This window comes from Neofelis nebulosa, chromosome 14 (assembly GCF_028018385.1).
Source record: "Neofelis nebulosa isolate mNeoNeb1 chromosome 14, mNeoNeb1.pri, whole genome shotgun sequence".
NCBI lineage: Eukaryota > Metazoa > Chordata > Mammalia > Carnivora > Felidae > Neofelis > Neofelis nebulosa.
In genome coordinates, this window is record NC_080795.1 from 39051181 (window position 1) to 39064441 (window position 13261).

Genomic DNA, 13261 nt, shown 5'->3' on the forward strand with positions numbered 1-13261 from the left:
ATGATAAAATAGAACCCATTCAGAGCCTGGTTATGTGCTTTCATTTCGCTTTTAGCAGGTGTGCTGGCAGATGGACCTCCAACATGCAGATAGATGCATTTATTTGCTCATCAAAACTTGCTAAACTAAAAAGCCATTAAAAAAAAAAAAATACCACCCAAACAAAAGTAAAACCAACCTGTATACGAAAATATAGGGGGAAATGCTAAAAATGTTAGGTTTAAGAGACTCAAAGAGAACCGATTTAGAATTGCCTCTATGCAGATACTTAAAAGCCACGTGAAACTGTATCCAAGGACAACATGAAAAGAAAAAGGTAGAAGAGCCAAAACAAAGCCAACGGGTTGTTTTCGATTTCTAAATAAATGCCTGGTGTGCGTATGTACGTATGTGTGTGGAGAAGCGTCTTCCCAGCCTCGAAAACTTTGGTTGTCTACACAGCCTGCAGTACTGCTGACTTTCTCTAAAGCACACAACCACATCCTGGGCTACTGTTTTCAAAACTAACAAGTAGTTCTGGTCTGGACCCTGGACAACGAAGGGTTAATGGAGTCACACTATACCTTGCTGAACATGTTTAACCTGCTGATCATTTGGAAAATAGTACTGGTGCTTTTCAAAATTCCGATTTTGGTCCATCAGATCAGTCTTTGGCTGACTTCCCTTTTTGTAAGAATACTGTATAACCTGGCATTCAGCAGTGTTAAAGCTGTCAGTCTACACCTCAGCATTTGGAGCTCTAATGATTTATCTTTTTTTTTTTTTTTTTTTTGTAAAATTAGAAATACTTAAACAACCTTACAGCAATATGCATGCACTGTCTTTTTTTTTTTTAAGTAGGATATCTTGTTATTTTATTTTTTTTTAAAAAGTCCCTAATAATGATTTTTCCAAAAAAGGAAAAAAAAAAAAAAAAGGAAAGAAAAATTCCACTACTACTCTATGCTACAGCTAAACTTGGTGAAATGGCTCTAGCATATTTAAAAAGAGTTTGCTCAAAAAAAAAAAAAAAAGCATGCCTAGGGAGTCTCGTGACAGTGCAAAATACATTTATGTACATCCCTCTTACAAAAACACCAATATGTTAGCATTCCGTGAAGCATGCTGGTTTTCAGGAAAAAAAATCCTATAAGAGAGTGAAATAGCAGCTCCGAAAGATAGCCTTTTTTTCTTTTCTTTTCTTGAGGACAACCAAAAAAAGAGTCTTTTTTTTTGTCTTTTTTTTTTTTTTTCCGAACTACTAGAGAAATATCACTAATACATACAGATATAAAAGCAGCATAGAAAGATACAGGTTTCTCACCAACTAGGAATAAAGAGACTAAATGTGGGCATATGGTTAAACTACAATGCATCTTCACTTTGTCCAACACATTTACAAGAAAAACACCATTGGGAAACCTCACAGGACAGAAGTGTTTTAACACCAAGAGAACTACTAGTTTTTAATTAAAAATCCAAACAGGGTGGGGTTGGAAAAATTTGGAAAGGGGCTGGAGCTGGAGCCACCATTTTTTTTTTTTTTAATTATTTTTCAATATAAAATGAATGAGCTGGAATAGACCCAATGTCTTACTCTGTGGAACCTTGCAAAAGTGAAGAAACGTTGAAGGGTTATTTAGGGCAGCTGGCTGATGTCAAAGCTGCCAGAATGCTAATTAACTGCAGGCTGAGTCTCTTACTTGTGTGTGTGTGTGTGTGTGTGTGTGTGTGTGTATATACACATATATATATACATATATATATATGTATATATATATAAAGGAGCCTTTTGTACTATGGCATTTTTTTTTCTTGCTGCTGTATTCATACATCCCACTGCAAATCATCTTTCATTTTTCATTCTGTTGACCTGGATATTATTATTTCTTTTCAGAAACAGGAAAAAAAACCCCCGAACATCTGTGTCTCCTTCCAATATGCTACACATCTGCGCGTTTTGTAGCGGGTCTTCAAAGTTCAGTTAGCAACCCACGGACGCCATTCATCTTCTTGTTAAAATGTCTACCGCTGTAGCCAATGCTCATGCCCTTGAGGGTTTTCCTCTTTTTTTTTTTTTTCCATTATTGTATATAAAGAACATTGTGACTTTTAATATTAGCATTTTTGCTTTCAACAGCAATTAGCAATCTCTTGGTTTGCTGTTTGGTAAAGCATCGGTTAATGAGGTCATCTAGTTTAAAATCCCAGCTACTGGAAAATAACAGGGAGGAGGTCAAATCTATCATTTCAGGTTATATTCTCTGCTCTCTTTTCAGTTCTGTAAGGAAAAGATATCTTTGTTATCCACAATAAGTCATTACGACCCGTTACTGGCCCTCTGTTTTACTACTGCCTCAAGATACAGTTAGGTTCTCTCTTGCTGAAGGACTGAAATAGGATAGTTCATCTAGAAACAAACCAAAAAAAAAAAAAAAACCACGTTGAGCGTCTGAGGATGAAGAATTGGTTTCGTGTCGGTTGGGTTGTCGTTCCTCTGACAGTTCTGAGCTCCCATCTAGCGAGGGGTTGTCTCTATGGTAGAAGGGGTCCCCGGGGTGGTCGACCTCGGGGTGGCTGCTGGTGGTGTGTCCATGGGGCTCCCGGCCCCGCTGTTGGGCGTGACAGAGGAGCTGACCGCAGGCGTGTCCCCCTGCTGCTGGGCCTGCAGGGTCTGTCCACAGATGTGGTGGTGTTTCTCCCAGTCTTTGTGCTGGCAGAAGGAGCCACAGTACCGGGCCGTGTTACAGCCGCTGCAGGTCTCGCTCGCCTTGCGGCCGCAATTCCAGCAACTCTGCAGGGAGAAGGCAGAAGAAAGCAAAATCCCCAGTGAACACCTCGTCGAGGTCAAAGTCTGACAACGAGCTAGGCGGCGCTGCCTCCTTCTTTTGCAAGAACGTTACGGGAAGCATGGCAGATCCAGGGCCGGGTGTATGTGGGCACACTAAGCGCACAGAAGACACAGGTTGCCGGGGGTGGGGGGTGGGGGTGGGGGCGCCTGGGCGGCTCCATGGGTTAAGCGTCTGACTCTTGGTTTCAGCTCAGGTCCTGCTCTCATGGTTTTCATGACTTTGAACCCCGCGTTGGCCTCTGTGCTGGCAGTGGGGAGCCTGCTTGGGATTCTCAGTCTCTCCCTCTCCCTCTCCCTCTCCCTCTCTCTCTCTCTCTGCCCCTCCCCCACTCGCACTGTCTCTGTCTTTCTCCAAATGAAAACATAAAAACTGCAGAACAACAACAGAAAAAGAAGACGAAAGGTTTTGGTGTGATTGCCGAAACTTTTCTACCAACCGCCAGTATACCTAACGAACTGGTTGAGGCTTTCTGTTTTTCCTATAAAATCCCTTCCCTTCAGGTTTGCTTATCTTCTAACACCTAAAGTCTGCTCCCCCCTACCGACAACTGCAGCCTGTACATTTCTTCCCCCTCTGATACCAATACCGCCGTGGTCAGACACATACATCGCTCCTGGCAGAAGCTCCTTGCCTCTAGATACCAGCAGGAATCACAGAAGAACTGTGAGAACTGCCCATTACATTCCAAGAAACATCACGCAACAGAAGAGCACCCAGAGGATTCTATTTTCCGCTCCCTCACTGCAACCAGGTTCTGGGGCACCCGACAACCACATGGGAGGACAAGCTCCAAACAAGCTAGTTCGCTTCAGCTCCCTGGAGGAGAGGGTCGCTGGTTTGGGTTTTTTTTGCCCAATATACTCTAAGCACTCAGAACAGTGCCTGCTATATAGCAGGTGCTCAATAAATATCTGCAAAATGAATCAATCAGACTACACCTAATTTGGCTTTGAAAGCTGCAAACACTAAAACCGGGTAAATAAATAATGGCTCCACTTGCATGCGACGCTTCCGGGCTGCCGGGGTTCCTTTGCAGCACGCTTTCAACTCAGCAACTCTGAGTAGTTAGAAAAGTAGAGGAAACTAACCACCAGGACCCTGGCGAGTCCACTGGCAATCTCCGGGGCTGCTTCACAGGAGAGGGGAGAGCAGAAATGAGGTTGCCTCTAAGATTTAAACCTTGAGATAAACACAGCATGAATCAGGGCGCAGACACACCAGAGATAGAAAAGCAACTGTACAGGAGAGACCTTAGGTACAAAGGAGGCTGCTATGCCCTCGGAGGAGGCCCTTGGAGGAAGTGGCAGAAGGTCAGGAAGCCAACTTTAAATGCCTGTGATCCCTCTGACAAAACCATTCCCAAGCGAGTTTAGCATTGTGCCATTAATCTTTTGTATTCCATACCTTCCTTGGTTTCATTTTCTGGCAACACTTCCGACTATACTCCAGTAACCCCAACCCAGCTGACTGGTATGTGGTTGTATCACAATTAAAACACCTTTTTAGAGGCGCCTGGGTGGCTCAGGAGGTTAAGTGCCCGACTCTTGATTTTGGCTCGGGTCACGATCTCACGGTTTGTAGGACTGAGTCCTGTGTCGGGCTCAGAGCTGGGCGTGGAGCCTGCTTAAGATTCTCCTTCTCCCTCTGCTCCTCCTTCCCTACTCTCTCTCTCAAATAAATAAAGAAAATCTTTAAAAAAAAAAAAAAAAAAAAAACCTTTTCAAAGGCTCTTGCAGCCCATGACCCTGGTGTGTATGGTTTTACCAGTGTCCAAAATACGCAAAGGGATTTTTAGCAGTCAATCCAGTTTTGCTAAAAAAAAAAACAAAAACAAAAACAAAAAGGGCTTCCACAGTCTTTTAAGTGCTAGGAGCCTCTAAACTCTAGAACTCTTGTTTGAAACTTAGAACTCAGCTACATAATTGTGGCCCAGAGAAGGGCGGAGAAAATTTAACATCTCAAACTACGGTCAGTGGGAGGTGTTTTAAGGGAACACAGTTGAGGAATATTCAGAAACTTGGTTTAGATGTTACTATAAATAAAAACGGAGGGGCGCTTGCGTGGCTCAGTCAGTTGGGTGTTTCCCACTCTTGATTTCGGCTCAGGTCATGATCTCTCAGTTCATGGGTTTAAGCCCCGAACCATGGGCCTGGGATTCTCTTTCCTTCTCTCTCTGCCCCTCCCCAACTTGCTTGTGTGTGTGTGTGTGTGTGTGTGTGTGTGTGTGTGTGTGTGCTCTCTCTCAAAATAAATAAACTTGAAAGAAAGGAAGAAAGAAAGAATTAAAACAAAGTAAATTATTTCTCCTTTAATTGAATTTAACCAGGAAAATATTTCAAGGGATGTGTACCTCTGGATTAGAGGCTTCTACCAGACCTAGAAGCCCTCCTCTGTCAAAATTAACCAATCACTTTGCGTGTATAACGATCCCACAAAGACCTGAGCAGCGTGAGCCTGGCCCAGCCTTCAGAGTGGTGAGGCATGATGCTTGGTGCCCACAGTGAAGTTTGCTTCCTTGAGGTTTGGGCATTTCGAATGATGCCAGCTGGATCCTGGAACAAACTCAGCACATAAGCAAAATTCCTAAATTATATCAGAAAATCCCAATTAGAGAACAGAGACCTGGATCCAAAACAATATTTTAAGGAAATTAAACATCTAATCTGAGGCAAGTGGCTTCTTTAGGAAATACCCTGGTGTGAGTCTTATCCTTTTTCTGGCAGAGGCACAGTTTGGCAGACATGAGGGTGGTAACTGCCCAGCACTCGATGGCTCCTTCAGATTGAAATCAGATGCAGGCCACCTTCTCGATGGAAGCTGATTAAACACACAGACGAAACCAGGTAATTACAAATGCATGTGCTGGGGAGTGGAAAGAAGGGACAGAACGGGAACTTCTTTAGTTTTTAAAGTGTTTTTCAAAGATGGGAACAATTTTATAAATAAAAAAGTGGAATTATGCCAAATATAGAAACAGATGTTTTGGATCATGAAGCTGCTGGGAGTTGAGCTTTCTTGCCTGGCGTCACCGGGTTCTGACCCAGGATTCAAGAGCTCTGGCTGGTTTTCCTTCTAGTTCCATTCTGAAGCTGTTCGATTCCATTCATTTCCCACCCACCCCTGGGACAGAAACAACCTTCAGCTGTAGGAAAGTACAACAAAGAACAATTCAAATGAGCTGGGGGGGGGGGGGGGTGGGAGGGGGACTACGTATTTTTACTGCTCTTAACATTGCATCACAACGAATGTGCAGGAACTTTAGCGCGACTGTTCAACAACAACCAAAACCTCCAAAGTGCATGTTCCTTGGTAAAAGTTCATTAGAAAACAGACAAAGCGGTTTCCATTAATGTACTTCTCTTGGGTAGCTCTACCAAATTTCCTGTTGGCTCATCCATACTTGCAAGACTGATGCCTGACCAGGGGCATTCAGCCACTCAACAGTCACACTTCTGGGGACAGTGGAAAGTGTACAATCTTGTGAGTACCCTAATTTGGATCATTCTAAGTTTCCAAGCTTTCTGCTGTTCACAAAGGTGGAAAGTGAAAATTGTGTCTAATACCCAGGGGTACTATCAATGATGGTTTAACCTAATTTTATATTTTTCAATGCATGCTTTTTTCGATTCAGGCTAGTATTTCCTGATAGTTATCCATTCCTTTCTTTCCTCCCTCCCTACTTTCCTTTTCCTTTCTCTTTCTTTCTCCCATCCGTCCATCCATCATATAACTAAGCTTCCCTTCCAGTACTCTGAAGAACGATGCTGGCAATGGAATTACCGTTAACAGTGTAGAAAGCTCAAGAATACCATTTCATAGCAAATTTCATTCCCCAAATTCATGGCAAAGTCTTCCCTTATTTGTGATATTATTATTCCCTTTTTGGCATAAGGAATATTTTCCCCCGATCCAAAAAATGGGAGTCAGCCATAGACCAAAGTTAGGCTGTGACTCAGATGAAGAAAATGAGGCTGAACACAACCCTCCCTTTTGCTAAATGTCCTAATACTACAGATGGAAAGGGAAATGATGAACGGAGCTTTTTAATGCCAGAGCCGCCTGTCAAAGATTGCTGCTACTTGGTTCCACACCAGCAATTCTCTTCCTCCCTAAGAACAAAATTATTTCCTTCTTCTTATTTTAGATACACAGAGAATGGTATTCCATAGCCCCACCTGAAAAATAATATCCTTGCTGGTTCTTACTGTTGGAAATTCCTTTTCCAGGAAACAAAACATGGTCTCCTGATTGCTCTAAGTTTCTCCGGGTCTGTACTCACCTAAAAGTCTCCAGAAAATGTCTACATGCAAATGATGCTCAATGAATGAAGTAGAATGATTACAATTAAAATTCCCCAAATGTAAAGAAGTCTCCCACACACGGGCTTCAATCCACAGTAGGATCACATCTTACATTTGCACTGCACTGTACATTTTAAAACCACTTTCAAAGGGGCGCCTGGGTGGCTCAGTCGGTTGAGCGTCCGACTTCGGCTCAGGTCACGATCTCACGGTTCGTGAGTTCGAGCCCCGCGTCGGGCTCTGGGCTGATGGCTCAGAGCCTGGAGCCTGCTTCCGATTCTGTGTCTCCCTCTCTCTCTGCCCCTCCCCCGTTCATGCTCTGTCTGTCTCTGTCCCAAAAATAAATAAACATTAAAAAAAAAATTTAAAAAAAAAAAAAACCCACTTTCAAAAACATTTTGCAGCTTGGGAAACTGAGGCCCAAAGAATAAGTAACTTGTACAGTAAATGATTTGCCTCAAGTAACACAAATATGAAATTACACAGCCAAGGTGTGATTCACCCAGGTCTTTGGACTGCAAACCAAACACATTTCCCAAAGTGCCACACTCAGTCCATTTCACGTACTTCTTGGAGCCTGTTTTAGCAGGAATGAGGTAGGAAGCGTGCTTAATTGCTAAAAGCAAAGACAGACTGGCACAGGAAGCAAGCGCACCAAAGACAAGGTATTCATGGCGTGCAGTGAAAAATGGCCGCCAATTTTGAATGGCTTCAGTCAGCCCGTCTTGGGTCTTACTTCCAACTCTGCCATTTGGTGGCCTTAAAACCACAGGCAAGTTTCTTAACCTCTCAGGGAGGTACCTGCCACACAGGAGTAATTACTGCATGTTGTTCAGGAGGATGTCAGTGGTAAGCACAGTGCCTGATGTTCAGAAAGTCCTGAATAAAACGGAAGGAAGTAGCACCTCCCGGCACTGGCCGGAAGAAACTATCTACAATCCTCCCACAGCACAATCTTTAGAATTAGAAAGCTCATTGCCCCATGCCTCCCTCCAGAGGCACTGACAGCTACATCATAGAAAAAACATTAGCTTACCTCCCCTTACACTTCATCAGTGACCACATTTTCTGTACCCTTACTGTCCTCAAACCTTATAAAGATTCACCATTAGTGGCCATTTATTTCTCCACTCCTCCTTTTTGAATTCCCCTCGTTGAAATTCCCTCTAACTTTTGTTTTGATATACTACAATTCTGTTTGTTACACTGGTACCTCTTTTTTTCTTCTGTTTGTTCATTTCCCTCTAAATATTTGGCAAGAGGGGGAAGCTGGCGTAAAGAAAAGAAAATCTTTCGCTTCCTACGCTCTCCCTTGTCAGCCCTCATGGTTTCAACTATCAGCTGTAAGAAAATGATACTCCAACCTGTTTCTCCAGCCCTTAATTTCCTTCCTGAGCTACTATCAGCTGCCAGTTCTGGAGCTCCACCAGGATGCTCCTGTCACCCAGGTCAGTATTCCCTAAACCTGATTCTCTGGTGTGGTCTACTTTAGTCGTTGGCAACATTCAAGTTCAAGACTTTGTCATCTTATTGGAAACTCCTCTTTCTTTAGCCCCTGCAACAACTCAGTGCCAACCCCCATGGATCTTGCCTCCGTGGGTTCTCTTCCCAGGTTTTCAAGCTTATGGTTACTATCCAAGTTCCTTCCCTGCCCTTTCTGTTAGAATAGCTTCTTTGTTTTTTTTGTTTTTTTTTTTTAATCTTTATTTTTGAGAGAGAGAGAGAGAAGGAGCATGAGCAGGGGAGGGACAGAGAGAGAGGGAGACATAGAATCCAAAGCAGGCTCCAGGCTCCGAGCTGTCAGCACACAGCCCGACGCGGGGCTCAAACCCACGGACTGCAATATCATGCGGTCTATACCTGTATGGGAACCTGAGCCGAAGTCGGATGCTCAACTGACTGAGCCACCCAGGTGCCCCTGTTAGAACAGCTTCTTAACTGGTTTTTCATCTCTCTCTATCATTCATACACACACACACACACACACACACACACACACACACACACTGCTCACTTGGAAGGTGGCTTGGTTCTGATATACATCTACTCGGCATCTCTCAAGAACCTTACAAATTGAGTCACATAAACATTATGCTAGTTTTATAGATGTGAAAACCAAAGCTCCGACACGTAAGCCAATGCAGACCATTCAAGGTCCAGTGCTCCATCCACTATACTGTGAAAGTCTATGGATACAAACACCTGGCCTTTTGATATGAAACAACAACAACAAAATCTTATTGTAACATGGAATCATAGCTTACGCTCGGAGAGCTCCCAACTGTTCCGGGATTGATGGGTCTGGCAGGATCATGACGGCCTTATAAGAACCATGCTGACAGACTCCTGTGCTATAACTACATGGTAACTAATTCTACAGTGTCCACTCAGGTGGAGTTTCTATTATTTGGAACCTAATGCACAGGGTCCACTGGGGGTAGTTCTGCCGTTTCTAGAAGGAGTAAAGAACATGAACCTCTCAGAGTGACTTGCTCAAACTGTCAGGGCTTAGCAGGTTCTGGAAATACAAAGTGTAAAGATTTGATCAGTGTTTTTCTTTAAGTGCCACAAAGATGTTCAACATTAATGTAAACTGTGTAGTTCTGTACCTATGTAGGAAAAGTAAATAAAGGCCATTTTAATTGGAGGGGGGTGGTGGCTTTAATTTGGTGGCTTAAAACTCAAAACTATTAGAACAGTACAATTACTTACTCTCTGTTCTATGCCCACTTCTAGTCATTGCTTCGATCCCCTATGCTAGAATAGGTTATGGAGCTCAAAGAAGAGTTGTAGCAGACTGTTTGGAAATCGACCCAATCTGACAACGGTCACTGGGAAAAAACTATATGTGTCTGGGAACCAGACATGAATACGAAAACATGAGAGTTTAAGATGGCGAGATTCGGCAAAATTGTTTTTTTATTCACCCTAATGCTGGCAGTGTATTCTCGGTGCAAAACGTTAATACACTGAAGAAAGAGAGAGAGAGAGAGAGAGAGAGAGAAAGTACAGAAAGTATCATATTGCTTAGATGTCTGCCCCAAGTGCAGCATCGTTCTAGTAACAGTTGGTATTATAAACCTATACCTTTACCTATAAACCCAGGTAAACTTAGAGAACCAGGGAGGAATAATGTGAAGGAAGTCCAATGAGGAAACAGATAGACTAATATGCCATCGAGGGAAAAAATTCCCGTCACGTGGCTATTGAGAAGGTGGCCTGAGAGGCAGACAGTCCGGGCTGAGGGCCAGCTCACACTTAGGGCTGAGACCCCGAGCAAAGGCCTCACCTCCCGGGACTCGGCTTTTCTTGGCTGCAAAACGAGGACAACAGCACTTTCTACTCTACCTGAACTCACAGGAAGACTAAATGCACCGAAGCACAGAAAGTATAAAAGGCAGTTTTTAACCACGCCAGGTGCAGAATTAAACTTTCGCTGTAGGTCTGCCCATTTCACCTCAGGCAAAACACACTTTCTGCCTCCTCGCCACCCCCACCTCCCGCCCCTGAACTATGCCGACCGGGATTTCAGGGCACCCAGGACAGCTGGCCCTGGTGGGAATCACCCCTTCTACTCGGAAGAGTCCCCGTCTGGATGATAAATCACATGGCCCTCCTACAGGTAATACCTGTGCCTATTTATTCCTGACTCTGCACTTCCTCCTGCTCTTCTCCCCAGTTCCATATTTTCAATCCTTGTCTCCTCTTTCTAGAAACATCTCCATTCTTTTTTAAAAAAAAATTTTTTTTAACGTTTATTTATTTTTGAGACAGACAGAGACAGAGCATGAACGGGGGAGGGTGAGAGAGAGGGAGACACAGAATCGGAAACAGGCTCCAGGCTCCGAGCTGTCAGCACAGAGCCCGACGCGGGGCTCGAACTCACGGACCGCGAGATCGTGACCTGAGCCGAAGTCTCAGCCACTTAACCGACTGAGCCACCCAGGCGCCCCGAAACATCTCCATTCTTTACTGCCTACTTTTTCAGAACCACTAGTTTTCCGAAGCAGAATGGGCATTAGGTTCATTGTTCATGTGTGAAAACAGGTAGAAACTCTGAAATCATAGAAAGAAGTATACATGGGCATGTGTCCTTAACACAAATAGCTCAGAAGAAACTCGGTCTAGAGATCTGTTCTTCTGATTTGGAGCTCAGATTCCTTCTCGAAGTTCCTCTGAGGAGGAGAATACTATTTTGTGCATTTATATTATCTACATATGCATTTTTACAGATTTGGATGCTCTAGATCATTTGTGACCTACATAAGACATGGGTAATGTCTGTAATAGGGGGTGACTTCAAATTAAGGGAGAGAAGGGAGAAAAAGCCTTGTGGCAATCAGAAAGTTTAGCGTGTCTTGTGATGAAGGACTGTGGGAAGTATCAGTTGATAAAGATGCCTTGCGTTACAGCTCTCAGAACACTGTGAATTAAACTGTAGGTGTAAAAAAATCTAAACGTTGTGTGTCAACCATCAATAAAAAACAAAACCAAACAAAAACTTCTAAACAACCCTCTGAGGTAAGCAAGTAACATCGCATTCCTTAAGAAGAAATGGAGGTTGACAGGAGTGAAAGGACCCACCCAAGGACGCCTGATATGCTAATGAGCTGGAGCCAGAATTCAGGTCCTCCTCTCAGATTCCTTCTGCCCCAAGCACCTGTCTCTGAGCTTTGCTAGCCAAAGAGGACCATCAAATCGCCTGAAAATGGCCTTCAAGTGGTGTGACCATATAATTCATCATATAAACCAGAACACTTGAGAATAAAAGGGACCACTCAGTAATCACAGGGGACAACAGGGATAAACTGGGATTGTGTCACTCAAACTGGGAGGTATGGTCACCCTGTACCCTACCTTTATATACTATCCTGATTTTCACATTAAACAGCATGACTTAAGAGTTTGTGCTCTGTTTACCCTTTCTGATTCAGAGACAATCTGTCTAGCTGGATTCAGTAACTGATCTGAGCTTCCTAAAATTTTTTAACTTGTGTTGTTTATGCACAAAAAATAAGGAAGGTTCCCTCTTCTACCAAGCCCCTACTCCCACTCCGCCCCCAAATAAGCTCCCCCCACCCCCCCCACCCCCCACCTTGGGCAGATCAAAGCCAGCAAGTTTCTGAAGACTGTCCAAGTAGGATTATCTGATGTGTATTTCCCAACCCCGTCTTCCGGACTCCCTCTTCTTCCTTGACAGCCGACCAGTCATGAAATCCTGCCCATTTTATCTCAAGGGTTCCCAGCCAACATCTACAGTTTTCTCCACCCCCGGAGCCACTACCAACTATCTTCATCCCCATCTGCCTCCTCACACAGATTGGTCCCTCCTTTTAGTTTCCTCTAATCTCTCTCCACACGGCAGCCTGAGTGATCCTTCCAAAACACTCTCATAGCCCTCCTGTTTTCAAAACCTGGCAGAGCTTCTTTTCCCCACCTGTCCTCTTCTTCCTGCACAGAGGCACCAACATGCCCCTTGCCCAGGGAGACAGTGATGAGGCCACGGAGGGTGCAGTGAGATGGAGAGCAGCCGCTGACCAGTTCCTTATTGTCCTCTTAAATATCAGATGAAAGGAACTTAATTTCTGGAAGCTTCCACACTTAAACGTGTCAAGACGCTTATATTTGGTTAGTGATTTACCTCCTCTAATGAACTGTAGTCAGCATGAAAGCAGAGGTCCCCTCAGTGCCCAGCACCATCCCTGACATAGAATAAAAGCTCAAAACTTGGTTATTGAAAGAATAAATGAGTGGTACCCGGGTGGCTCAGTCGGTTAAGCGTCCGACTTTGGCTCAGGGCCTTGTCTCATGGTTTGTAAGTTTAAGCCCCACATGGGACTCTCTCCTGTCAGCACAGAGCCCGCTTCAGATCCTCTGTCCCGTGCCCCCTGCCCCTCCCCCACTCGTGCCCCCCCCCCCTCTCAAAAATAAACATTAAAACAAAAAAGAATAAATGAAAACATGGATGTGAGTGATTTAGAGTTATATGTATTGAATAACAAACTGCCCTGGGCAGGTCACAAACATGACTTTTTTTTTTTTTTTTCAACAAATGCCCATTAGTTTCTTAGTGCAGTTTCTAAATCAATGTTTCCTACACTTAATGGGAGTATGTTCTTTCTCCAACCA

The 13261-nt window shown here is 43.9% G+C and overlaps 1 protein-coding gene across 9 annotated transcripts in view; it reads right to left on the bottom strand.

Annotated features, from left to right (window-relative positions):
• Positions 1-13261, bottom strand: part of RUNX1T1 (RUNX1 partner transcriptional co-repressor 1) — a 142519-nt gene that overhangs the window by 1324 nt on the left and 127934 nt on the right. For all 9 annotated transcript variants that reach the window (XM_058698546.1, XM_058698537.1, XM_058698540.1 and 6 more), the window contains one exon: positions 1-2773. This exon is cut by the window's left edge and continues 1324 nt beyond it. In XM_058698546.1, coding sequence (XP_058554529.1) covers positions 2498-2773 — 276 coding nt within the window. In that variant the 3' untranslated portion in view covers positions 1-2497. The remainder of the gene's footprint in view (positions 2774-13261) is intronic.